Raw genomic sequence first — 27871 nt, 5'->3', positions numbered from 1 at the left:
ATGTCTATTGGCCATCTGTATGTCCTCTTTGGAGAAATGTCAGGTCCTTTGTCCATTTTAAAATTGGGCTGCTTTTTTTTTTTCCAGTTGTATAAATTCTTTATAAATTTTGGATATTAACCCCTTTCAAATTTACCATTGGCGAATATGTTCTCTCATTCAGTGGATTGTCTTTTCATTTTGTAGATGGTTTCCTTTGCTTTGCAAAAACTTTTTAGTTTGATGTAGTCCCTTTTGTCTATTTTTTGTTTGTTTCTCTTGCTGAGGAGACATATCAGAAAAAAATACTGCCCTGAGAAATGTCCAAGACTTTTTTGCCTGTTTTTCCTCTAGGATTTTTATAGTTTTGATTCTTACATTTAAGTCTTTAATCCATTTTGAGTTTATTCTGTATGGTGTAAGAAGGTGGTCTAATGTCATTTTTTTTTGCAAATATCTCTTCCATTTTCCCAACATCATTTATTGAATAGACTATCTTTATCCCATATGTTCTTGTCTCTTTTGTTGAACGTTAATTGACCATAAAAGCGTGGATTTATTTCTGGGATCTTTATTTTGTTTCATTGATCAATATGTTTTTATGCCAGTACCATGCTGTTTTGATGTCCTTGTTGTATAGTTTTATATCAGGTAGCGTGATTCCTTTAATCTTCTTCTTTCTCAAGATTGCTATGGTTATTCGGGGTTTTGTGTGGTTCCATATACATTTTTGGAATATTTGTTCTAGTTCTGTGAAATATGCCATTGGCATCATGATACAAATTGCATTCAGTCTATAAATTGCTTTGGGTAGCATTGACATTTTAATAGTGTTGACTTTTCCTATCCATGAACACGGTATGCATTTTCACTTATTTGTATTTCTTCATTTTCTTTCTTCAGTGTCTTATAATTTTTCAAGTACAGGTCTTTTAGTATTTTAAATGTTTAAATGCAATTGCAAATGGGATGGTTTTCTTAGTTTCCCTTTCTGGTAGTTCATTATTGGTGTATAAAAATGCAACTGATTTCTGGATATTTATTTTGTATCCTGCTACTTTACTGAATATATTTATCAGTCCTAGTAGTTTTTTGGTGGAATCTGTAGGGTTCTCTGTATACAATATCACGTCATTTGCAAATAATGACAGTTTTACTTCTTCCTTTCCAATTTGGATGCCTTTTATTTCTTCTTGTTTGATTGCTGTGCTTAGAACTTCCCATACTATGTTGAATCAGTGGTGAAAGCAGACATCCCTGTTTGTTCCTGATCTTAAGGGAAATGCTTCTAATTTTTGCCCACTGAGTATGATTTTGTCTGTGAGTTTGTCATACATTTTATTACATTGAGGTATGTTCCCTCTGTTTTCACTTTGTTGAGAATATTTAATATAAATGAGTGCTAGATTTTAACAGATGCTTTTCCCTCATCTATGGATATGATCATGTGTTTTTTATTCTTCATTTTGTTTATGTGGTGTATCACATCTATTGACTTGCAGATAATGTACCAACCTTGCATCCCCAGAATAAATCCCACTTGATCATAGTGTACTAGTATCTTTTAAATATATATATATATATAAATTTTAACTTCAGAGAGGAAGAGAGGAGAGAGATAGAAACATCAATGATGAAAGAGAATCATTGATCGGCTGCCTCCTGTACGCCCCCTACTGGGGATTGAACCCGCCACCTGGGCATGTGCCCTTGACCAGAATTGAACCCTGGGCCCTTCAGTCCACAGGCCACGCTGTATACACCGAGCCAAACCAGCTAGGGCTGCATCTGTGTACTTCTTAAATGAGCTTAGGAAAAACACATTGCCACCACTTGAGACAAATTGAAAACAGACTGTGTAGCCCTGTGTAGAGAAAGCTGGCAGAGAGGGCAGGAGGCCCTGAAGGCCTAGATTCAAGTCTGTCCTCTCCCTGGCTCCTACCTGTGGCCGTACCATTGTCAGAAGTGCTGGGCCGCAGTCCCTCAGAGGGATGGATCCCTGGCCCCCAGATTGCAGTAGCTGAGAACGAAAGCCTGTTCTTGGAGCGCCCCGCCCCATAAGATCTCAAGTTGATATATAATGAAATGGCATAGAGCGTGCATTGATTGAGTACTTAGTGTATACTTAGCACAGTGCGTGGCCCCATGTGTATTCCTAGGTGGGTCAGGCACAGTTCTTGCGCTCAAGGAATTAGCCGTCTGGTAGAAACTCTAACCAGAAACTGATGAAATAGTGCTTAGTAGAGATAGAAGCAAAGTGCCATGTTGGGGCAGCTGTGAAAGGTTTCCCGAGGAAGTGGTGTTTGGGCTTAGCCTTTAAAGGGTGAATACTCTTCAGGGGCAGAGAAAGGAGGGTGGGCAGTGGGGATGGCAGGCTTGTGGCCATGTGTTTGGGGGAAACAGCTGGTGTGATCCCCTGGGTTTGGGGGCAGGGTGCTTAGGAAGGGGTAACAGGACACAATGCAGCCTTGATGACCCCGCAAAGAAGCGGCACTTGATGGTTATGAAGGTCATGGTGAGCTGGAAAGTTCTCGTAGCGAGGGTGTAGTGACATGTCATGGTCAGGCGTGTGTTTCGGAAGATGAGCTTGAGGTGAAGGAGAAGAAGGTATGACCGCGGGCCTGGGTCATGTGACGGCTTCCTGGTGGGCTCCCTGCTTCCTGTTTGCCCCACAACCGTATATTCTCAGAAAGAAGTTGGAGGAATCTTTAAATGTGTAAAGTGAAAAGTGAAATCACTTCGTACATTTCTCTATTCGGAATCCTCCGGTTCCTCACTTCCCTCTGAGTGAAGCCAACGTTCTCCGGCCCTGGCTCAGTGCACGGCGGCCACTGGTCTCCGAGCTGGCCTGCCTCCGGCCTTTACACTGGTCTTCCCTCTTCTTGCAATTGCTTCCCCCCACCCCCCACCCCCCCGCCACCTCCATGAGGAGCGAGGCTTTCTCTGATCATCCTTATCCTCACCCCTGTTCTCTGCTTCGTATTTTGTCTAAGCACTTGTCAACTTTATAGAGATTGACCACATAACTTTATTCTTCATCGTCTGTTTTAAACACTGCTGCATTTAATGAGGTGCTTGATAATCACTGAATTAAGTCACTTTATCAGTCTTGGTGGGGGAAAAATGGAGGGCTCAAACCCAGTCAGGGATACAGAGATGGTACAGAATCAAAGTGAGCTCAAGTGTGTGTGTGTGTGTGTGTGTGTGTGTGTGTGTGTGTGTGTGTGACAGAGAGAGAGAGAGAGAGAGAGAGAGAGATTTATTTGAAAGGGAGTGAGACATAAAAAAACTCTCATGGTGGGTGGGATGGGATTTGGAATCCAAATTCAAGGAGGTGTGGAAGAGGCAAGCTACAGATAGAGGTAGATTGGGGCATTGTTTAACATTTAGGACATCGAAGGCTGCAGTGGTATCTAAGAGGGCCCAGGGACAGGAGTGTGGGGGTAGGGAAGGCCCAGCAATAGGCTTGAGCCCAGAACTGTGGAGCGCTCCCATTTGGGGTGATGAGGCCAGGAGCAAAGGTGCAAGAGAATAAGGAAGAGGAGAATCAGGATTAGGGGTGGTCTTGAACTTGGGGCGGGAGTAGAGGTGGAGGCCAGCAGTGTTAGGTATCCTGGACAGTCAGGAGAGGCCAAGGACTGCGAAGGTTCTAGAGGGTGAAGGGGATTGGGAAAGTCATGGCACAACAAAGGACGTGACTCCTTCAGGAGGTTGGCAGAGAGGGAGAGAGGAGCCTGTGCCTGAGCCCCTGGAGAGGGAGAGCTGGAGCTGGAGACAGTGAGATGGCCACTGAAGCAGGACCCCGGGGAGCAGCAAGAGATGCTCATCTTGTTGGGGCTGTGACTTACTGAAAGGGTGACGACTGGTCCATGTGGAGAACTTAAAGTAGATTTTGGTCCCAGAGCTGACCTCAAATAGCTTTGTAACGATGGCAACCACTTAGTAGATTCTGTTCCCGCCCTCCACCCCACCCCTGAAAAAAAAGCCTGCATTGCCAACCTCACATACTGATTGTTTGAATCCAGTGCAGTCGTGAATATGAAAGTATTAGCGCTCCAGTAAGGTTATCTCTATGGACCATGAGTTTGCTGTGACTTCAGATTTGTGCTTCAGAATTCTGTTGTTTATTTTCTTTAAAAAGCTCTTAACATCCACCTGCTTCTCTGATCAGGCTATAACACAATTGTGTTTTTTTTTTTTTAAAAAACACACAACAAAATCCTTCAAGTCTGGCTCAGATTGTTCATTGGGAAGCCTGTAATGTCTCAGAATTAAATATATTTGTTTAGAATAGAAAGGGTCAAAGTGGGTTTGTTATAACTACCATATTTTCTAAATATTTAACATTTGGAACAAATGATATATGTGTTTTATGTCTTATTTTTATGGTTGAATTTGACAATGCTTTATAAGGAATTTATGTCACTTTTGTTCTTGAAGTAAATGAGATGCAGCCATTTAAATTTTCTTCTTCCTCCACTGCATAAGGAATTATTTTCTTCAAATGAACTTAAAATACCTCTCATGAATACTCCTATTTTTAACTGAATGTTTCTCTTCTGATTTTTTTCCTTATAGGTTCTGATGGATTCTCTTTAAAAAAAGAAAACCTTAATAATGAAAAGTTTCAAACAAGTACAGACACAGAGAGTGATCTAATGAGGCCTTAGGGGGCCATCACTGGTTTCAGCATGATGGCCTCTCTTTTGTCCCTCCCCCACACATGACTAGGAGGTTGTGTAAGCACCAGCCAGAGCCGGAGAGCAGGTCCACGCTGGACTCCAGGTGTGGGAGTCATCAATGTAGAGACAGTAGAAGCTTTGAGAGTGCATGGACCCCCAACGGGGAAGTGGGCAGAAGTGGAAACGCCAGGATTGTTGCCCCTGTGATATGTGAAGGTGACATTCATAGACATACTTACACTTAGGTGACTGAAACTGCACTTAAACCTGGTAAGAGGCCCCATTTCTAAGCTGCTCAGTAGTGTGTTCATATAATAAGCAAACAACATGTGTTCTTTTATTTTGGCAGGTAAATTTTTCTTGGCAGGCGACCACAGAGAGTGACGTTGCTATTTCATCTCTCCTTTAAATATGTAGTCAGAAGTCTTGGTTGAACAGATCTGCCCCCCCCCCCCATAGGACATTTGGATAAAAGGCCAAAATGTCACTGTTTTGAGGATATGTATTTTTAATCCATATGACTTACTTTGATATTTTAAAAAAGCAAGCACCTACCAGTAACTTGTTGACATTTAACAACACTTGAGAAAGGGAAAAGGGTCAGGAACGGAATCTGGGAAGAGGGGACACCATTTTGCTTGCTTGGTACCCCATTCTAAAGTTGCCACCCCAGGGCTGCTTGTCACTAGAAAGGTTGTCTCCTGGGAGGAGGATGGTCCCTGACTCTGGAGCAGGGGTGGCTTCCCAAGGGAGCCCAATTAATTAATCAATTAATCAATTAATGTTATTTTAAAATATGTTTTTATTGATTTCAGAGAGGAACGAAGAGGGGGAGAGAGAGAGAAACATCAGTGGCGCGAGAGAAACATTGATCGGCTGCCTCCTGCACACCCCACACTGGGGATCGAGCCCACAAGCTGGGCATGTGCCCTAACCGGGAATCGAACCGTGACCTCCTGGTTCATAGGTCAACACTGAGCCATGCCGGCTGGGCAGGGGAGCCCAATTTAAATGGGTACTCAGTGTGTGTAGGGAGCAGTGCCTGGTGCTCATTTCATGGTTACAGCACGTGTAGGGTGGGGCGCCTCGGTCCTGCATCCCTCAGGGTTGAGGAGAGTGGATCTTGATTGGCTCACCTGGAATCAGTTGGGCTGGGAAGCATTGATGGGGTTGGGGGTGAGTTCTAGGTAATGGGCTCTTGGTATTCCTTTTGAGAGGCTTCAGTTTGGGGGGAAGCTGAGCACCAAGAAGGGAGGATTAAATATAATGCACTGAGGGGATTGAGGAGGAGGCAGTGGGATTTGAACCTGGACTTTCAAGAATGGGGATGGGATTGAGAAGCAAGAAAATGGACATTTTAGGCTGGGAGAAGCTACATGAGCAAAGGTGTGACGGGGAGGACAGCAGTTCTTAGGGGTGCTGAGGCCTCTGGAAGGGGACTTGAAGGTGGCTCACCTGGATTTAGGATCAGGTCTTTGTGAGAATGCTTAGTGGAGATGCAGATGCTGACCTCCCCTCCACCCTGGCTGTGCCAACCATTCAGTCCATGCCTGGCTTCCAGCTTGACAGCAGCTGGGATGGACTTGCTGGCTGGAGCGGCCCATCTGGGCCCCAGTGCCTGCCCCCTCCGTCCACTCTGTCTTGGGAACCTCCGACAAGTTTTTGGGAACAGTTCACTTATCTGTAAAATGAAGATGCCTCAGTAACCACTTCACAGAACTGTGTATCCAGCGGGATCCTTGACGTGCTTTCTGGCACATGGACAAGCCGTCTGTGGATGGTGGGGCCTGGTGTGCCGTTGTTAATTTGTCTTGTTATAAAAAGTGCCCCGGATAGTTCCATCCCATTTCTTCATTCCTTGTCTTTTTTCTTCCTCCCCCAAGGTATTAGACCTGTTGATTCCTTTTAGTTTAATACAACATTATTTAAATCTCTGCACATGCAAGTTCTGCACAGTGTTCTGTGATTTTTGTGCATGGTGTTTCGTGCAAGAGAGTCGGGCAGTAATCTCAGGGCTGCTTCTCTAAGGGACTCCACTCGGGAGTCCTGGAGCCTGAGGTGCGTGGTGCCTGTTGCTCTTTGGTGTCCCCTTCATTGTAACCAAAGGCAAATGCTCTCTACATGTTACTGGAAGCCTTCATTCTAACAGTCAAGAAATTGAGACTTCCCAAAGCAATTATTAAATTACTAGAAGCCCGATGCACAAAGATTCGTGCAAGAATGGGCCTTCCTTTCCCTGGCTGCCAGCACTGCCTTTTCTGCTCTGGCCCTGGAGCCGCCGCTTTCCACTCAGGCCCCGCCTTCCCTTGCTGCCCAGAGGCCCTGAGTGGCTGCCCCTGGCCGCTTGGCGCCTGCGTATGCAAATTAACCCACCATCTTTGTTGGGTTAATTTGCATACTCCTTATGGGCTGGTGGGCGTCACGAAGGTACAGTCAGTTTGCGTCTTTCTCTTTTATTAGTGTAGATGTAAAATAAACACAATGAATGTCATTGGTAGTAATTTAAGTATTTCTTGAAGTTATAAAAGAAGGCTAACTTTAATATGCTATATGCAGTCCTAACTTGCAGCATGTTTTCTCGATTTGGGGGGGTTGTATTTTGGAAGGAAGACAAATGTGTACTTTTATTTATTTGATGAAGATGCTCTCAAAACTCTACATTTGATGGGGACAAGAATTGCCAAATGTAATTTAATAGAATTTGGCTGGTCGGTGGTTGATATGAGAGTGTGTAGGATACTTGGTGGAAATGACATAAATGAATCTCTGTGCCAGGGGAAATGGCAGCTTGAATTTGGCTGCTCAAGGGCTGAACATTTGGTGATTGTTTTAAAATCTGAAGTTTCGACTTTTGTTTGTGGTCATTCATCACAAGTCAGGGAATTAAGTGGTGGGGAATGATGTAATTTTTTAAAGCCAATTTTAAAACTTTGAGGAAGTCAACTTTGAATTTAGTCTAATTAGTCTTTTTTAAGTTTTAAATTTTTATATAGTTGACTTTATCAATTTATTTTTATTGCTTTCAGAGAGAGGAAGGAGGAGAGAGAGAGAAACATCAATTATGAGCAAGAATCATCAATCAGCTGCCTCCTGCATGCCCTGACCAGGAATTGAACTGTGACTTTCTGGTTCATGGGTCCACAATGAACCAGAGTCACACTAACCAGGCTCAATTAGTCTTTCATTGAAATTTGCATGTATTTACTATGTAAAATGATACTAATCTCTTTTCCAATACCTATTTGAAAATATTCTTTCTTAATCGATTTTCACCAGCTTTTCTATCTACGTGTCTACAGACACAAGTGCCCACACAGCAGGCACCAGATTACCTTCTCCCCCACTTCCCTGAATCAAGATTGCAAACCACGGCTGATGGCCTACTTATTTCCAGAAGCATTTATACAAGGTCACTTTGATAACTGGGTTTATATAATGGAACTTTGTTTCTAGTCCAGCCCTGTAATTTATGCTCATGGGTTTTTATTAATTTTTTAATTTTTATTAATTTTTAATTGCCTTCTTCCTCCCCTCCCCCACTCCTGGGGCCTAAGTTTATTTACAGATTTAATTGTATGAGACTGTTTCCTGCGATGTGACCCTAAGGTACTGCTGTCCCAGTGGGTGAGGGATGAGGCATTGAGAGGAAAGTACAGAATTGGAAAAGGCTGATGACCCTTATGATGAGGGGTGGCGGGGACTGAGGAGGGGTTGGGGGGAATGAGGGATCGGCAACTAGACAGCCGGGGTCTGGCGGGGCCTGGAAATGTAGGGCCTGTGTGTGAAATTATTCAGCAATGATTTGTCTAGAGCAGTGTATCAAAAAATAAAAGTTGATATTCCTTCCTTTACTGCTCCACCCCTTTTATGTCCTTCTTGTCCTCAAATTTATTGCCTGATTGTCTGAGAGGCAGACACCAGAGATGTAGAAAGGAACATGGCCCAGCCCTGCTCCTGGAGGCCCACACTTCCTGTTGGTGTGTCAGACTTGTTAACAATAAGGTGTGTTAAGTCAGGTGGGACAGCTGAGGAGAAGTAATAAAAACACACCCACCCGGTGGGAGAGATCCAGGAAGATACCATAAGAGGTGATGCTGGGCAATTGACCTTTTTGTTTTTTTGTGTTAGGTGGCTTAGATGGAATCTGTAGACAGTGACCAAATGACTTTGTCACTCATAATTCTCACCACCCTGGTTCTCTTCCCTATGGGTGAACCTTGGTTTCCTCTTCTGTAAATGAGGTGGTTGGAGTAGAGGGGCTTATACTTAAAAGAAGTTCATCTACTGGTAAAGATATTCTGGTAGCTTCTTTCTGGTAATGAAACTGGATTATGCTCTGAGTGTGGATTGTTGTGTGCATGTTACAGAGCAAACAAAGGGTGAGATGGTTCAGTTTGTGGCCAACACGTGTTCTTCCATCACCTTTTTTGCACAGATGGCACTCTTTCCTCTCTGAGGCAGGAGAGCTGGGCTCCAGACCACCTCTGCACTAACCTGCCTCAGGCCGTGGGACTGTGCTGGGTGCCCTTCACTTCAGGCTGTGGTGCTGGAAGGGAGGGGAAAGAAAAAGCAGCATTTTCTCTGTGTAAACAGCTCTGCCAAAGAGTTTGCCTGGACTTGTTTGTGATTAGCCAGTTTGAGCCCCTGCCAATCTGTCATTCTTGAGTGTGGATAAATACCTAACACCTCTGCAGGGACGTCACCCATGGTAAGGAAGGGACTGCATTACCAGACCAGGACCTCTGGGCGCCTGAAAGCAGGGAACAGTTCTCAACCTGCAATTTTATCTACATTATTCCCTTCGCGTGCTGATTAAGCTTCAGAATTGTCTACATCTTCTGGGTATCCACAAATGTAATGATTTTAGCTCCTAAATTATTTTTTTAAGTGCAACTTCTTGAAATCCTCTTTGAGTGACATTGTGTGGAAGAAAGAGTAAGAGCTTAGTCTTGGGGTCAGGGCCCAAGGTCGAAATGCTGGCTTCACCAGGATTAGCTCTGTGACCCCAGACTGGTTGCTCACATTTTGAAGCTTGTGAAGATTAAATGAGATGAAAACATCCCAATGTAGAAAAATGGGCAAAGGGCATGGGGAGTAGGAAAATCAGGAAGGAAGCATATAAAGAGAGGGTGTAAATTAAAGTAGGAGGTGCCTTTTTTGTAAAGATTATAAAGTTCAATGTCTACAGTCAGTGTAGATAGCTCCTTGCTTGTGGGTGTTCAGTGCTAGGACAAATCAGCCTGGCCTTTCTTTTTTGCTTGGGGGATGGAAGGGGAATGGAGGGGAGTTAGTTGATTATATTCTAAATGACTTAAAAAATTGTGTTCTCTTTGTAATTTTTCCAAAGGAAACATAAGACAGGAAAAAGACACATGTGAGGTTGTTCATTGTTTTGTTTTGTTTTTTAATTATAGGGAAAATCGGAAACAATTCATGAGTTAGTGATTGGTAAACCAGACCAAATACCTATATTCCGTTAGAGGTGCATGAGAGATCTGATGATAGATGATCTTGTTCCTGCCCCTCTGTGCACTGAATCTGCTTTACAGAAATTAAATCTCAGTGGACACAAAAGCCATTTGCAATCCACATGGACATCCAATTTGGAGTTTTTCATTTTTTCCTTGTTTCTTTCTTGAGGGGCTGTGGGAGAAAACACATTCCTACAATGCCCCAGGGGCAGCATTTATTGGTGAGGCGGAGGCTTGGAGAGGCCCTGGGCCCGTCAGCACTGACCTGCTCTTACAGTGTGACATCAGAACCCACCTTCCCCCAGACTAGCTGTGTCATTCTCTACCTGCACACACCCTGTGCCCTTGCCCCATCCCTTGCCTGCCCAGTTTCTCCCCACATTTATAAAATCTGCCCTGTTTCCAGTCCCACTCAGGTCCTGCCACGTCCCCTGTTGTCAGATAATAAACTGTCATGTGTTTATTGACTCTCTGCCAATTCAGTGTACACGACCCATGTTTTAGGCCTTTTCTCCTAATTTCAGACTCAAATAAAAATGTGTGTGGTTGGAGATGACTTCGATTGGTGGTACAGAGATTTACCACTTGTGCCAGTTTCCGACTTGTGCCTCTTAGCTCCAAGTCCACCCTTGTGGCCTGACCTGTGAAAAGGGATAGGAACCCTTCAAATCCTTTGCCGTCTGTAAGTTGAGGGCCCTGAAGAGGGTGCTGCAGGAAGAAGGGATTTCCCCTCCTGGTTCCTGGTGTATTGACTGTGTGTCTTCCGGCTCCCAGAGAGCCTGCTGCTTTTCCTGCACTCCAAGGTACCTGGTGGCCACAGCTCATTCTAGCATTTGGCTGCTCTGTGCTTGCGCCAGCTCTGGCAGCAGCAGTGGCAAGGAGCCTGCACCCAGCCCAGGTCACTGCTTCTCTGCACCCTCTCCTAGCCCCATGTGTGTGCACATTGTAGACCCCATGGTCCCAGCCATCTCGTGAGCTGGCCACCCAATATTGTCCTGAGCAGCGGCCCTGAGCTGCTCCTGGCCAAGCCATGCGTGGGTGTGCTGAGGCCCCTCCAGTTCCAGTTCCAGTTCCAGCAGCACCTTGACTATCTCCGTGTGCATGATCCCCTCTGCACCCTCATTCTCTCTGCACCCCCACACAGTATTCTAGGCTCACCTGCATCCCCAAGGTTTGTTTCCTGTAGCCCTCTGATGGGATGCTGTGTTCCAGGCTTTGTGCCTGCATCCCAGAGGGATGCTTTCCCAGTGAGTGGACCATCTCTGGCGTGTGCCAGGGACTTTATGCCATCCATACCTACTTCAGCAAGCTCCGAATGCCTCTTCCACATTTGTCTTCTTCATGTACTTTTCATCTGTAGGCCTAGAGTTTTAGTGTGTCTTTACAGTTACTCAATTATATTCTTTATACTAAACTTCCCCTGCTTAAATTACTGTGTGTTTTTTTGCTTCCTGGTTGGACCCAAATTGAAATTCATCCCATATGAACCAACTGAGCAAACAGAAGAATGAATCAGAAATCTTTAAGGGCAGCGATTTTCAACTGGTGTGCTGCAAGAATTTTAAAAACATGCAATAGCTGACTATTTAGTTAGGGCACTGACTTCTTTTTAAAAAAAATATTTTTTATTGATTTTTTACAGAGAGGAAGGGAGAGGGAAAGAGAGCCAGAAACATCGATGAGAGGGAAACATCAATCAGCTGCCTCCTGCACACCCCCTACTGGGGATGTGCCCGCAACCAAGGTACATGCCCTTGACCGGAATCGAACCTGGGACCCTTGAGTCCGCAGGCTGACGCTCTATCCACTGGGCCAAACCGGTTAGGGCGGCACTGACTTCTTTTCCTTTACATTGTCAAATAAAAAAATGACAATAGCCAACACAACAATAGCCATCTGGTATGAATGAATCAAAATTATACTTAATTTTCTTGTCAAATCGGCAAAAAAATAATATATTTTCTGATGTGCCATGGAATTTTATTTTATTTTTTTAATTTTTTAAATATATTTTATTGATATTTCACAGAGAGGAAGGGAGAGGGATAGAGAGCTAGAACCATCGATGAGAGAGAAACATCGATCAGCTGCCTCCTGCACACCCCCCACTGGGGATGTGCCCTCAACCAATGTACGTGCCCTTGACCGGAATCGAACCCGGGACCTTTCAGTCCGCAGGCTGACGCTCTATCCACCGAGCCAAACCGGTTTCGGCTGGAATTTTATTTTTTTATGTTTATTTTTTTATTGTGCCATGGAATTTTAGTAATTTGTTTATGTGTGCCATGAGATTAAAAAGATTGAAAATTGCTGTTGTAGGGATATCTCTGAGGGCTCATCGAGTGCCTGACAGACTACACTTGTTGATACATCAGCCCTAGTGCTTGGAGAGGAAACTTTTACTAAGTCATAGGCAGAAGTGACAACCTGTATTGCAGCATTTCTTTCTTAAAATGATTTCCCACCTTAGGTGAGTAGATGTCCCCAAGTGTTAAATCTGTATTAGGGGCTCTCCTTCCTTTAGGCATGTTCACCCTGACCCTGAACTGTCATGGCCTTGGTGGGAGTAACAATTACTGGAGGTCCTCCCTTCTCCAGAAAGGGGATCTGGAGGCCCCTATTTTGGGAGAGGGTGGAGGAGGGGTTGGCTTGGATCTGCTGCTGGAGCATGATGGAGCACTGCTGAATCCCTCGCACCTCCATTCCCACACACAGGGTCTGCGCAGTCAACACATCCACATGCGTGTTGCCTTTGGTGGATCTGAGGCAGACTGTGGGAGATGAGGGACTGGACTGTACTTCCCACCCCAGTTTACCTCTTCAAATCTTGCCCCCACCCTCTTCATCTAATACGGACTCCCTTCTTGTGAAACTCTTATCTCCCTTCACTTGAGAAAATTCTTTAATTTTTTCTATTGTACTTTAGTACTCAAAAAAGGCGAGACCGATTTTTATAAATATATGTGTATCATTTACCAACACACATATAAGTGCTTTCGTAGTGTCATCTCTTTGGAGAAAGGTGTGTATATTTAATTAATCCAGTTTCTACTGAGCACCTCACTATATTCAATGAACTTGACCAGGTGACAAAAATGTTGGTTCAGCAAATGCTGAATGGGTTTCAGGGCTGTGTGCTGGGGTAATGGTGGTACAATGTGGAGACCTTGCTTGTGGAAGAAGCCCAGGAGTGGATGCCCTAACTCCTGGGAGGTGGATGCTTCAGCCAGGAGGTGACACAAGCTAATTTGGAAGGAGTAGCAGCTCTCCAAGAAGGCACAGCAGAAGGCAGAGAGAAGCTGGGATTTTCTGGAACAGAAACATGTCTGCTCTGGTTAGAGTCTAAAGTGTGTCTTGTGGAGATGGGAGGCGTTGGCAGGAGGTGATGTGAAGGGAATCACAGATCATCATAAAGGGTCCTGGCTGGGACCAGATGGCCATATGAGTTGAGATAATTGGAGGAATAAGGCTGGTACTCAGGCTGGGACATATCCTTGAGCAGGAGATCTCTTAGAGGGGAAGAAGGATGAAGCTCTAAGCTCGAGCTCTAGGAGTGGAGAAGAAGAGAGGAGCTCTAGAAGACAACACTCACTTCCAGATAAGAATAGCGTGTTGAGGGAGCATAGCGTGTTGTGGTGGTCTGACCAAACGGGGGGAGCAGTGTGAGCAGGAACTGTACATACAGGGGACGAAGACTGGGTGGTTGGGGAGTAGGGCATATTTGGGAGCATGGTAGGAAATGAGGCATTAGGCTTCTGCAGTAGTCAGCAGCAGAACCTGAATGGAATAGAGGAGAGGTGAGGAGGAGGAGGTGCAAGTGGCCTTATGGAGGTGGGAGCGCAAAACTTGGCTGGATGTGGAGAGCAGAGAGAAGAAGCAGATCAAGGTCATGCTGGGGTGTGCACCCAGGTGCTTGGTTGATTCATTGCAGATAGGATGTCTGGGAAGAGGGTCTCCCCAAAGCATTTAGAAGCTAATATCTGGAGTTAGCTGGATTGACTTGTAAGCCTCCTTTTGGAGGTGATATTTAAGGCAGTGGATATATGGGTTTCTACAAAGGATACATTAAATTTTTTTTCTTTCATTTACAAAGAGTAAATTTATAAAAGAGGCAGTGAATGACAAAACTTTAGAAATGTACTTTCATTGAGTATTTGGTGGAGAAGTCAAACTTCTGAAGGAGAACTATTGAATGCCCATTGTGTGGCAGACAACAAATTGGTGTGGTAGGTTATATCATCCCATTTTACAAATGAGGAAACTGAGGCTCAGAGAGGTCAAACAGTTTGCCTAAGGTCACATAGCTTCGTGGGTAGCAGAACCAGAACTTAACTTTGGGCTATCTAACACCAGATGCCAGGCTGACTTTCCAAAGTAAAAATGGATCTGGGATTGTAATCTTTTCACACCGAAGATCTAAAACTCTTGTTTTACTAAAGGCAAGGGCAAGATGGCCTCTGGTAGGGTTAATTCTCTGTTGTTAGCTAAATTTTCTTCTTCCCCCTTTCTGAAAGTTCTACATGTACTTAGTGATCAATTTTATTTTAAATAATGAATGTCATTTGAGGAAAATCAGCCATGCTGGGCTTTGGGGGTATTTAATCAATGGGCACCAGAATGTGTCCTGCCAGACACTTTGATGTATAATGTTGCCTGTGGGGATGTGTAGGTGAAGAGATTGATTGTATGTACTTTTCCCTCTTAATTTTGAACATGAAGGATACTAGTAATGACTAGGAACCAAATTCTTTGAATTCAGCTAGTTCCAAGACTTACCAAAAAGCAGAGTCAGACACATGTTTTTGCTTCAGGCCAGTCTCTGGGTGAGGTTGTGAAGGCAGTCCTGAGGCTCCCGTGCCCCAGGCCTGGCAAGAACCAAGGCCAGGCTTCTTGTTTCTATTAAGAAACAAGCGTTCTAGGTATGGCCCAGCTCTCGGGTCCAACTGAGTTGCTTCATTCGAACCTTATCATCCACTGCCTACCTTGTGTGCTAGAAGCTGTTTCTCCCCCAGAGCCACTCAGCTGCAAGCTGTCCCTGTCTCTGTTCATCTGGGCAGAACCTAGAAAGGGCTGGCAAGAGCCAGGCAACAGATGTGGGCAGCCTGGGAGGAAAGGATTTAGGAAAACCACTCTGGCCAGGCTCCTGGAGGGTGGGGAGGGCAGGGGGCAGGCAGAATGATGGGCAAGTTCTCCAAAGAGTAAACACGTTTCTTCCACCTTTCTCTCTTTGAGGATTTGTATGTCAGGCTTGTGCAAGAGAGTTATCCCGAAGCAGGATCCTGTGGACATGGATGCTACTAGCTCAGTTTCCTATGGTCGAATTGGCTTGGATTTCAAGTCTCCTTGTCTCAGCCTGATTGGATGGGAGATGGGTGGTCCTTTTATTGCATGATTGCAAGAAGGTCCTGGTTCTGCCTTTCTCTTATCCTTAATCTTGGTACTTGAGGGCCTGGGTGTGGTTGCTGGCTCTGTCCCTGACTAGCTATTGGTGGCCACCAACCTCACTTACTGGAGCCCCTTGGGGATGTCATTTACCTTGTGGCTGTCAATCACTGACTCCGAATTTTGTGGGAATGAGTCCTGTGGCTGTCTATGGTCACATTACAGTGTCTTCTGGCCAGCACGTTGCTTCAGTGATTATAGGGCTGTCAGAAATGGAGGGGACCTTTTGGGATCATCCTCTTCAGTGCTTCCCAGTGTAGTAGTGTCCATAATAAAACATTGGGATTGTCTGAACTGCATATTGGGAAACGAAATGAGGTATGTGAGGTGTTTTGCCCAGAACTTGGCCTTAGAGTAATCATTCAATAAATGTTCCTTATGATACCACTCTGCCTCCCATATCTAATTTTGACTCCTGGTACTTTTGTCAGTTAAAATGTACAAAGCTTTAAAACATGTAATACTCTTTTTAAAAAATATATATATTTTATTGATTTTTTACAGAGAGGAAGGGAGAGGGATAGAGAGCCAGAAACATCGATGAGAGAGAAACATCTATCAGCTGCCTCCTGCACACCCCCTACCGGGATGTGCCCGCAACCAAGGTACATGCCCTTGACTGGAATCGAACCTTGGACCCTTCAGTCTGCAGGCCAACGCTCTATCCACTGAGCCAACCCGGTCAGGGCAACATGTAATACTCTTAAAGAAGATCAGCCATTGAAAATAAGACTTGCATCCCTTCAGTTCCTTTAGTCAGCATTCATTTGCATCACGGTTTAAAACTTGGATTCTGGAGCCCAACTACTTGGGTTTGAATCCTGGCTCTGCCATTTACCAGATGTGTGACCTTGGGAAGTGAAATCCCTTCTGTGACCATCTGCCTCACAGGGTTGCTAGGTCCAGGCAGGTACCTGAATATTTATTAAAATAAAATAGATATTCATATTTTACTATTATGTTTAGGAACCCTTTCTAAGTGAGGGCTTCAGGCAAATAGCACAGGCCCAAGGAAATGTGTGTAGGGTCCATACAGTGATGGAGTGTCTGTGGCACTGTGAGGCCATGACACAGGCTAGTGACGTGGGCTGCAGAAGTGAGAACCTCGCATCGGGAATTTTGTGTAATGTGCTCCACACCCGTTCCAGGCAGTCTGGATGTGTGTGGTAGAGGCTGTTCAAGGAGAGAGGTGGCGTGGCGGCAGTAAAGAATGTTAAAGTAGCCTGTAATCCCAGCATCCTGATGAAACCGGTCTTGTTTTTGTATGGTGTTTTATCTGGATTTTCACATAGTCTGTACTATTTTGTAATCCACTTGCAGCTATAACAAATATGTTTTTCTGCCTCTACTTGGTCTTTCTAAATATTTTCATTACAAAATAAAGGAGGAAGTTGTTTTTCACTAAACAAATAAAATCAACTGATGTGTTTTAGAAATTTCAAAACCGTTGGGTCCTTGTTGAGAGACTTTATGCCGAAGCACAAGGTGAAAAGCTAAGGTTGTTCTTCGTTTGTACACGGGGCTTTCTCCTATTTCTGTTACTCATAGTAAAAATTCCACGTTTTGCAGTGAGAGTTGTAGAATGTTTTCCCCAGTGTTGGGGTAAGTTTTCTTACTCAGATTCTTCTTAAGCAATGTAACTTCCTGCTCAAAAAAGGACACGGAATTGGTTTTATGTTTGCAATGGGAATATTTAGTCAGCTATTCATAGAGCTTTTCCCACAGATATTTTTACGGGAGGTCACTGCTTTATCCTCCTTTCCACGGACTCCGGTTTGTTCCAGGGTGCTCTCCTGCAAGGGACTGTGCCCAGTTCACAAATGAAAGGTGACATTTAAGCTTGTTGGATAAGCACAACTGAGAATCTCGGTTTTCCCACCCTTCCTTCTCACGTTGGTTGGGGAAAGTGCCATTTAGCAAGTAGTGGTAAGAGTTAGCCCCATCTGCACGCTTGGAAACTTGGACAAGGAAGGCTGGCCCTGTGATTCTCAGAAGGGGAGCTGGGAGCTTCAAGACGGTCCCATTTCCCTTTCTTTGGAGAGTCTTGATAACATCAGATGGACCATGACCCTGTCTCGGGTCTTGAGCCAGCCTTTGAGACTTCACTGTTGACCTGGACCAGCGCCTTCACTGTTAATCTGGACGTGCCTTGTAGAAAGAGGAGGAGATCCAAAGAGCCCTGGCTGGAGTGGGAGCCAGGAGGCTGCCATCTCAGCTTTGTTACTTAGCTCTTATGTAACATTAAGCAGCCCAATGAACTCTCTCCCTTTGAGCCTCCATTTTCCTTACCGGTAAAGGGCTATCCTCTCACCTTCCCTCAGAGCGTGCCAGTGAGAAATGGGCAGGGAAATGCTCTGCAGACTGGAATCCTTGAGGAAGCAGAAGGTGAGGGTGGTGCTCCTTTGAGAGCTACACAGGCCTGTCTTAGTTGAGATGATGGGACATCGTGGCTGGGTCTTGGTTGAGGAAATAAAAGCCTCAGTTGCAGTGGATGAAGCTGTAAACCTCGGCCAAGGTCAGCGAGCCCAGTGTGTTCCTCAAAGTATTCCCAAAAGAAGGGTCTGTGCTTTCCATGATAGAAACTCCAAACCATCTATCTCTTCAGGTGGTCTGGCTGGATCCAGATACCCACACCCCATAACCTGAAGACACAGCTGGCTCATTCATCCAGAATCTTCTCACACGTTTTTCACTCTGAGTCTTTTCCTAGGAAAATTAACTTAGTAAAGTACCGTGCTTCCCTTTTCCCCCTTAAACTGTCTTTTTTAAAACTTTATCTAGAATTTTAGAAACAGTCTACTGATACTCATATTCTTTTTCTGAGTTGAAAACTTCTGCGAAGTAGTTAGCTATTCATAGTGTATGCTGTTCGTTCCTGAGTACCCTTCCAAATCTTTTTCCTCATTGTGGTCTTTCTCTGTTCGATACACGTTATCTCTCTTGCAATAATGTTTCTCTCTCTCCCACGCTCCCTTCCACTCTTTCTAAAAATGAATGGAAAAAATATCCTTGGGTGAGGATTAACCAAAAAAAACTGCCTGTAGACTGAAATCTGTTTTTGTGGCCTTTGATATTTCACTAAAATGTCATTTTCATTTCTCTTTTCCTTTTTGCTATAAACAGCAGAGACCTTAAGTATACACTTAGGGTTTTGACAAATGTATAAACCCATGAAATTCTCATTCCGATCAAGACCTACCTTTCCTTGTTGCCATTCTTTCAGCCTGTTCACACGAAGGGCCTAAGACCTAGAGATTGGAGATCCTGGGTTAAGTGCTACTTTAGCTTTAGGAGATGTATCCCAATTTAGAGAGAATTGTTTATTTTTGAAGTGTTTAGTCTCAAATCTGGAAGCCAAAAATAAAAAAAGGCTTAAAACTATTGATTCGTTTTCTAAAGAAATGACAAATGCTTTTAACTATAAGAAATACTCATGCAGATACATTATAAGCGTCCATTTGAGCTCTCTTGTCCTTGCAAGTAAGACAGATAGCAAAGTGGTTTAAGTTGCCTAAGGTGGACTGGACTTGGACCTCAGTTTGATCGTAAGGCTTGTCCAGAAGCTCATTTGAAAGGAACTGACCTAATGAGGGTGTGGACCCTCAACTTAGGTGTGGACATTTTGAATTATTCAGGTTGTGTGTGACTTGGATCCTTTAAAACTGTAATTAAGGAGTAAGAAATGTCTTGCGGTTTTTTACTACCTTCTTTGAAGGAAGTTTAAGAAGGCAAACCTTTCTTGGTAACTTAAGAGACACAAGATAGTTGGGAATTCAGATTGATTAATCTGGGCTATCCAACATGTAATAACTTCACAGCGTTCTCAACAAGACAAATACTTCTACCTTGGAACTTCTTGTTAGAACCCAGTGAACTTAAAAATCCTCTTACATTAAGAGTAAACACTACCCTTGATTAAAGAGTAGTCACACAACTTTTTATAAAGGTTGGAGAAGAGTGACTACCATTTGACATACCTCATTGCTTTGGCTGGAATTCCAGCTCTGCCCTTAACACAGTTACGTCTTTAAATCTGTTTCCTCAGGTATGAAATGTAAATAAAAGTAACAATACCGGCTTCGTAGGCTCACTGTATCAAGTAAGACAATGCACAGTGCTTGGGATGCAGTACTACTTTGGGATTCTTTTTTAAGGATAAAGTCCCAGTCATAGAATTAATCTGAAAAGAAAAATTTTTACAGTGTATTGCCATTCCACTTTTGTGGGTTGTCTTTCAATGTCAAGCTTATCTAAATGGGTGTTCTGGAGTAGGTCATCCATCTCAATAGTGTTAGAACTCTGGCGTTACATCCCCAGCAAACCACGCCATTACTCTTTGTTCTTCTGTTGCCCATAGACTGAAATCTGTGGCCTTTAATATTTCATTAAGATGTCATTTTCATTTCTCTTTTCCTTTTTTGTTATAAACAGCATGAAATTCTCATTCCAATCAAGACATACATAGTAAATTTCTTTTTCTTTTCTTTTTTTTGGTCAATCCTCACCCGAGGATGTTTTTTCCATTCATTTTTAGAGAGGGTGGAAGGGAGGATGATAGTATTGGGGGGGGAGGGGGAAGAGAGAAGAGAGAGAGAGAGAGAGAGAGAGAGAGAGAGACAGTGGTGCAAGAGAGACATATCGATTGGCTGCCTCCTGCATGTACCCTGACTGGGGCTGGGATCGAACCCACAACCTTTGGTGCTCGAATCGGAGCTCCAGCCACTGAGCAACACTGGCCAGGGCTCATTTCTATACTCCAGAACATTCCTTCCTGCTCCTCTCCAGACAAAACCTCTACCCCTGTCACTTTCAGACATCTAGGACCTGGGTTAATTTTGCCTTCTTGAACCTAACAAATGGAATTTGAGGTCTGTCTTTCACTCCTACGGTACTCTTGTTACTAGTAGCAATAGTTTCCTTTTTATTGCTGAGGGTGATTTCATTGTATGAACATACTGAAATTTGAAAATCTGTTTTTCTGCTGATGGTATATGGGTTGTTCTCAGTTTTTAGAAATTAGGATAAAGCTGGTATGACTCTTGTCATTTGATTTCTCTGAGCACTCAGTGTGGTTAGTGTTTCCTTCACCTCCTAGCCCTTCAACTCTGGGCAAGCGTCTTAATCTCTCTGCTTTATTTTCTAATCCATGGAATGGTGGGTTGGGAAACAATTCAGGGTTGGGACCACCATTAAAAAAAAAAGAATAAAATAAAATCTTGGAGTGAATTCCATGAAACTATACACATTGCAACACGTATAAATACATACAATTATATACATGTGTGTGCACATATGTGTACTGGATCACAATATAAAATGTATTTGATATTATGAATTGTGGGCAAATCAATTTGTAGCACATTGATTTGTATGTGTCCTTGTAAGCAAGGAAGTCAAACATCTGTGAGGTTAGTAAATGCATATTTCTGCCCTCCGGTGTCTAAAACAGCCATAGTGTTAACAGCCACTTATGTACTGCTTGCTATGGGCCAGCCACTGTTTTAAAAGCTTTACATATAAAATCATGTAGTGCTCACACCCATCCTATGAGGTAGAGTATTATCTCCATTTTATAGGTGGAGAAGCTGAGACATCAGTTATACCACTGGCCCGAGGGCACACAGCTAGAACAGTAGGGCCACGATTTGAACCTAGGCCATCCACATCTAGAGTCTGTGCTCTAAACCACTCTTCCAGGGGGAGGTCAAGTCCAAGAGGCAAGTGACATATGTGTGCAAATGCAGATGAATAATTATTCAATTAATACAATGCTGCTCCCTTTTGTTCTAGATATGAGAAATGAGTGTTGGACGTCGAAGAATAAAGTTGTTGGGTATCCTGATGATGGTAAATGTCTTCATTTATTTGATTGTGGAAGTCTCCAAAAGCAGCAACCAAGAAAAAAATGGAAAGGGGGAAGTAATAATACCCAAAGAAAAGTTCTGGAAGATATCGAACCCTCCCGTGGCGTATTGGAATCGAGAACAAGAAAAGCTGAACAGGAGGTACAATCCCATTTTGAGCATGCTGGCAAACCAGACTGGGGAAGCATCCGGGCTTTCCAATATAAGCCATCTGAATTATTGCGAACCTGACCTGAGGGTCACATCTGTAGTCTCAAGTTTCAACAATTTGCCGGACAGGTTTAAAGACTTTCTGCTGTATCTGAGATGTCGAAATTATTCGCTGCTTATAGATCAACGGGATAAGTGTGCAAAGAAACCCTTCTTACTGCTGGCGATTAAGTCCCTCACTCCACATTTCGCTAGAAGGCAAGCAATTCGGGAATCTTGGGGCAGAGAAACCAGTGCGGGGAACCAAACAGTGGTGCGAGTCTTCTTACTGGGCCAGACCCCCCCTGAGGACAACCATCCTGATCTGTCAGATATGCTGAAATTTGAGAGTGAGAAGCACCAAGACATTCTTATGTGGAACTATAGAGACACTTTCTTCAACTTGTCTCTGAAAGAAGTGCTCTTTCTCAGGTGGGTGAGCACTTCCTGCCCAAATGCCGAGTTCATTTTCAAGGGCGATGATGATGTTTTTGTGAATACCCATCATATCCTGAATTACTTGAATAGCTTATCCAAGAACAAAGCCAAAGATTTGTTTATAGGTGATGTGATCCACAACGCTGGACCTCATCGGGATAAGAAACTGAAGTACTACATCCCAGAAGTTGTTTACACTGGTGTCTACCCGCCTTATGCCGGGGGAGGTGGGTTCCTGTACTCCGGCCACCTGGCTCTGCGGCTGTACAATGTAACTGACCAGGTCCTTCTGTACCCCATTGATGATGTTTATACTGGAATGTGCCTTCAGAAACTTGGCCTCGTTCCAGAGAAACACAAAGGCTTCAAGACATTTGATATAGAAGAGAAAAAAAGAAATAACATTTGTTCCTATCTAGATTTGATGTTAGTACATAGCAGAAAACCTCAAGAGATGATTGATATTTGGTCTCGGTTGCAAAATGCTCATTTAAATTGCTAAAATGTATACAAACTAAGTTTTGCATAGAAAGACATATCTTGGATAGTTTCCAGTTGGGTTCTCTCATTAGGGGTAATTTCTGTGTTAAACCATCAAAATTGCCTTCATAAGTAGTATCTATTTGAGGACCTCTAAACCCTTTGGTGTACTTTCTGAAGAAGAAAAGCAGAAGATCATAATTTTTAAAGGAAGCTACAGCAGGATGATTAGTTCTTATTCTTCCTATTGGCTAGTGGTCATTATTTTCTAATTTTTCCCCCCTTGTCTGAAATCATGTTTTTGGAATTTGACTATATTTTAAGTTATTTTTGTTTTGACCTAATATTGTAATATTCCAACTTTTTGTTATAATGAGTGAATTGTCTGCAATTTAGGTGTTTAAAACCTATTGGCTACAAATGATTTGTTATATATGATTCAATGATTTTTGTGATGATATTTGAATTACATTTATTTTCATGGAATTTGGATGAATTTTAAAAAATTATCTAGAAAAATTGACCTCTGTTGAAATTTCCTGCCACCCCATCAGTATTTTCTTGCGTTAATATAATCAGTTAATTTTGCAAAACCCATTTGTGTGATCCACTTTATCTTGCTATGGTCTTATGGTCATAAGGAGATTATGACATAGGAACATAATAACTGTTCTTGCATTTGATTCTTGCTGGGTGGTATAATAGTTCACTATTTTTAGTATTTGAAAATAATGAGAACGATTCCATTATGACCAACTAAAGATTAAATTGACCCTGGCAGAAATATTATGTTTATGATTTTTTTGATGTGGACCAGGAAAGCATATGTAACTTTTGAACTTCAAGGGAAAAGGTAGAAGTTGCAGACCTTTTCACGACTGGTTTGTCAGTTTAAAACTCCAGGATTCTATTCTTGCCATATTTTCACATGTTGCTTAGGCAAAATTATTCTTAGTGAGTGACTGCTTCCCTGTCTCAGTGTAGAAGTGCCTGTGTTTTTATTTATTGTTCATATCAATGACCAAAAATTTTCTTAAATATATTTTGTGTAATATTTTATTTGTATACAGTGTTGTTGATGAAATATTTAACTAGAGCATGATATTTTAAATGTAAGGTGTAACATATGTAAAGTAAAGCTGTTATTTTTGAATTTTAAAGTTCATTTTTTTTGAGAGATATGAATGCTAGAGTTGACAAAATTCTGCCAAACTGTTGCTTATATATACCATCTTGTAACAATGCTTTCCTGAAAAAAAATTTTTTTTGTGTTTATAGAGATGAGGCTTCTTACTAGATGTGATACTTGGAACTGTAAGAAGATAGAAATAAAGTCATTGTATTTTTAATTGTCATGTGTAATAATCTATGATCTTTTTTGTTTTCCATATTTGGTTACATTTTCCCTAAAGAGGACATTATTCTCTTCAGAAACTATATTATAGTGATATTGAATGATAACCTTTTCTCTGTATCAATGGGTCATCTATCTTAACATTTAAAATTCTTCAAAGTACTTTCCCACATGATTCTGTAAAGAGGAATATGAATATTTATTTATGCTTCCATTTTAAGTAAGTATAAAGAATTTAATTAGGAGATGGAGCAGCATTAAAAAAAACAACACTGTATTGTCCTGAACCGTGTTCACTTTGGGGTTTGTATCCACAGTGATGCAATCTAGAGGCAGCCTTTACCATTTAAGTTTCGTACTAGACTCGTGTTGAGAAGAAATTGCTAACGGTCAATTAAGAACAATAGAGCCCTAGCTGGTTTGGCTCAGTGGATAGAGTGTCAGCCTGATGACTGAAGGGTACTGGGTTCGATTCTGCTCAAGGTCATGTACCTCGGTTGCAAGCTCCTCCCTGGCCTGGGCCCTGGTTGGGGCACGTGCAGAGGCAACCAATCGATGTTTCTCTCACATCGGTGTTTCCCTCTGTCTTTCCCTCTCTCTTCCATTCTCTCTAAAAATCAATGGAAAAATATCCCGGGGTGAGGATTAAAAAAAAGGAGAAGTAGACATTTGATGAAACTCAGAAAACAGAAGGGATCAGTGTTGTGAGGACATTTAGCAGACTGTCTTCTCTTACTGGGAATGTTGAGGCCATATGTGAGCAGTTACGAGGGCACAGATACTTAATGTGGGTTTGAAGACTGTAAGCTTGGTCCTTCTAAGGGTTTCATGTGACTGCACCTGACCCTTCTCCTGCAGTGGTTGCTAGCACGCCTCCCAGAGAGCAGCATTGCCATATTAGTTTAGAGAAGAGTAATCAAGCTCTCAAAACATTCACTGGTCATTGGTCCATAATTTGCATGTGTCTATATAACTTGACCACATATTTTCAAGTAATGCATTTTTCCTCTGAGGGGAATTTCTGTAATTTTTCTTGTAGGGAATTTTCCTTCACTGATATTTCAAGTCTGCAGAAAAAAAAAAAAAAAGAAGTAGCAGCTTTAGAAATATGTGTAGAGGGCTCCTGAGGGTCTTCTGTGAGCCTCCAGTTGACATGTGCCATTGTTTGAACATAAGTCCTTGGTGTTGGTGATGTTTGATGGGTGAGTTGATCTCTGGCTCTTCTTTATTTGGCAGAAGTTCTCGTGTAGTGGTTACCTGAGCCCACAACACTGGTCATCAGTCTCATAGGCTTTTCAGCAAAGGGGTACTTAGGTTTTAGAGTTCTGCACATGCTTGGGCTCAATCAAGGTAGTAATTGATTCTTAAATCAATGAAGCCTTCTCTTGGTGCTCCTGAGATGGATTCTCCCCTGAGCCTCCATCTCATGAATGTAAGCATTATAGTTAATTCATTCTCTCAGAACTGCTCAATGCTGTGGCCTCAGTGAAACTGGCATTTGGATTTTTTGTGTGTGGCTACTCCCACATCATTTTGATTTTGAGTTTGAAAGTCAAAAGGCTGACTAAACATTGACAGGGTTTGGACTTTTCATAAACCCAACCAGGCCTTAAGAGAAAAAGATGAAAGAGACCCAAATGGCTCATTTCCATCCCTGACTCTGCTTATACCCATCTCTGTTTGAATACTTGGAGTCAGACTTGAAAATTGAATCCAGAATTAAAGGCACTCAAAGTGTGACCATCTCCTACTTTAATACCCCTGATTGATAAATGTCTGGAACCTTTGATGTTCGAGGTTGTCGTGGCCCCCTCATGCAGAAAGTGAGAATTCATTTTTTAAGGCAAAGGATGACTTATTTTCACTCCAGGAAAGCTGAAAAGAATGAAGCTTTTACTTAGGCCAAAAGTTAACTTCTTTGTGATTTACCTTCTTATGAAAAATGTCAAGTGAAGTAAAAATTCTTATTTAGAATGAGAAAACAAATACTTCATGTGCTGGGCTGTTAAGATTATTGGATAAGTTAAGTTTTTCTTTAATGTTATTCTATATTGATTTTATTCTCTAAATGCTAGGAACATCTGCCAGATAATTTTGATGAACTTTATTAGCATTAACAATAAATCTGAAAAATTAACTATTATCCTGATTCATTCAGGTCTTGAAATATTAGGAATATTGGGTGGGGTTTTTTTGGCCATGATATCATATCTTGAAAGATAGAGGCCATGAATGAGGCACTTCTGTCTCTAGGGAGCCCAAAAAATTTTGTCATATTACATGTGAATTATCATATTTATTAATATTAAGATGTGATACTTTTTATATACCATACCACTAAAAAACTGCCAATTCAGTATGATTTATATCAATTGTATGATGTGCCTCAATTGCAGAGGTATTAAAATGTGAAAGGTTATATCTTAGAATAACAGATACAGCATTAGTGTGTATATAGACACAAAAATACACCAATAAGTCAAGGCCCGGTGGTGGAACAAGGTGCCTGCAGCTTCCTGACTGCTGTATCAGGGGGATGCGCTTCCATTCTCAAGCAGTAACCCACATGAACTTAAATCCTAAGTGTTAGCAGGGGCTCACTCATTGCCCTGGAAACCTACCATCCTCTGACTAGTACTTTCCTAGCTTGTCTTCAACTAACATTCTTTTCCTGTTCATCACTTGTCCTCCACGCTGCCCACTGTGCAGAGCTCAGTAGCCAGGGAGGTGGCCTTGGGGTTGTGGGGCTCATTTACAGACACCCAACCCTGCCCAGGCAGCACCCCTGCAGCTGCCAAAATATTCCTGGGTCGGGGTGGGAGGGGAGTGGCCAGGCACCCCAGCCTCAGTCTGGCCTTACCCAAGATCTCCCTATATGTTAGAGAAAAGACCAGCTCACACCTTTGAATCAATGGCCCTCTGGGCTCTTCATCTTGTTTAAGGGTCCCAGGCACTGGGCTTAGAATGGCTTTTTCCCTCTTGTCTTACTTCATTGCAAAATGTGCAGTCATGAAGTGTTAGCTAATCACTGGATAATTTGTTTTCCAGTGTGTGGGGTGGAGAGAAGAAAATGAAAACAGAACTTTGTTGGAACAGGACAAAGATAGCTGTGGGGCAGGCTTGCGGAGGCCTAGCAGGAAACCTAGCCATGCAGACACCCAGGAACCAGACGACAGGTGCCAAGGCCCTGCACACTAACAAGGCACATGTCCTGCCTGTTTTGCTTGTTGGAACATTTGAAGAGGAACATACGTCCTCCCGATGGTGGGTGCTGCAGTCAACCAGGAGGGCAGAGCTGCAGATTCTGTACCCTCTCGTCTGCTGCTGTCCTCCTGGCTGGTAAGATGGGAGAAACTCAGAAGCACACAGAAAAACAAAATAATCAAATGTGGGCAAAATAGCAATTATTTTTTCCTCTTGTGGGATATGAGAAATGAGTGGTGGACATTGAGGGATAAAGTTGAAGGGCTTCAAGTTGGTGGGAAATGCCTTTATTTGGTTGCAAAAGCCTCCCAACGTGAGTCACCATGGAAGGAATGTAGAAGGAGGAGCTGTGACACATTGTCATGAAAATCAGAGAACTATCTCAGTCATCAGGTCCTCCTGGATTGAAGAACAAGACAAACAGAAGATGCAGAATAATCCCAGACAACCCGGAGGCGGGGGAGGAACGTTACATTGCAGGAGGGAGCCTGTCTTGTCAGTCACACCTCCAGACTTTGCAACTGCTTATTGAAATGAGTGCTAGCACCCTCCCTGCAACTGAGGACCTGCTCAGCACAAGGGCAATGTTAGCAATGGAAACCCCGGCTGTGGCAGACCTTTAACAATATGGCCGACAGTTGAAACTATTTTCTGCTTTATCCAAAATCTGGACATGTTTCATTGCTGGTAGACCAACCCAATAACTAACTCTTCTGAGATGGGCTTGATTTGTTTGGAGAATCTTGCACTTAGAAAAAAAATTTTAAA

The 27871-nt window shown here is 42.9% G+C and overlaps 2 protein-coding genes across 2 annotated transcripts in view; both read left to right on the top strand.

The window, feature by feature from the left end:
* COMMD1 (copper metabolism domain containing 1) overlaps positions 1-23898 on the top strand; it is a 194538-nt gene extending 170640 nt beyond the window's left edge. The window contains exon 4 of the mRNA XM_080686028.1: positions 21365-23898. The gene's annotated coding sequence lies outside the window, so the exon portion shown is untranslated. The remainder of the gene's footprint in view (positions 1-21364) is intronic.
* B3GNT2 (UDP-GlcNAc:betaGal beta-1,3-N-acetylglucosaminyltransferase 2) lies at positions 21374-23898 on the top strand (the record flags this gene model as incomplete). Its single annotated transcript, XM_080686025.1, has 1 exon — positions 21374-23898. The coding sequence occupies one exon, from the start codon at positions 21374-21376 to the stop codon at positions 22565-22567; it is 1194 nt and encodes a 397-aa protein (XP_080542151.1). The 3' UTR covers positions 22568-23898.
* Positions 23899-27871: the final 3973 nt, after the last annotated feature.

The sequence above is a fragment of the Plecotus auritus genome (genome assembly GCF_963455305.1).
Source record: "Plecotus auritus genome assembly, chromosome: 8".
In the NCBI taxonomy this organism is placed as follows: Eukaryota; Metazoa; Chordata; class Mammalia; order Chiroptera; family Vespertilionidae; genus Plecotus; species Plecotus auritus.
Note: the sequence above shows the minus strand (reverse complement) of the source record. Positions and strands in the feature narration are given on the sequence as shown.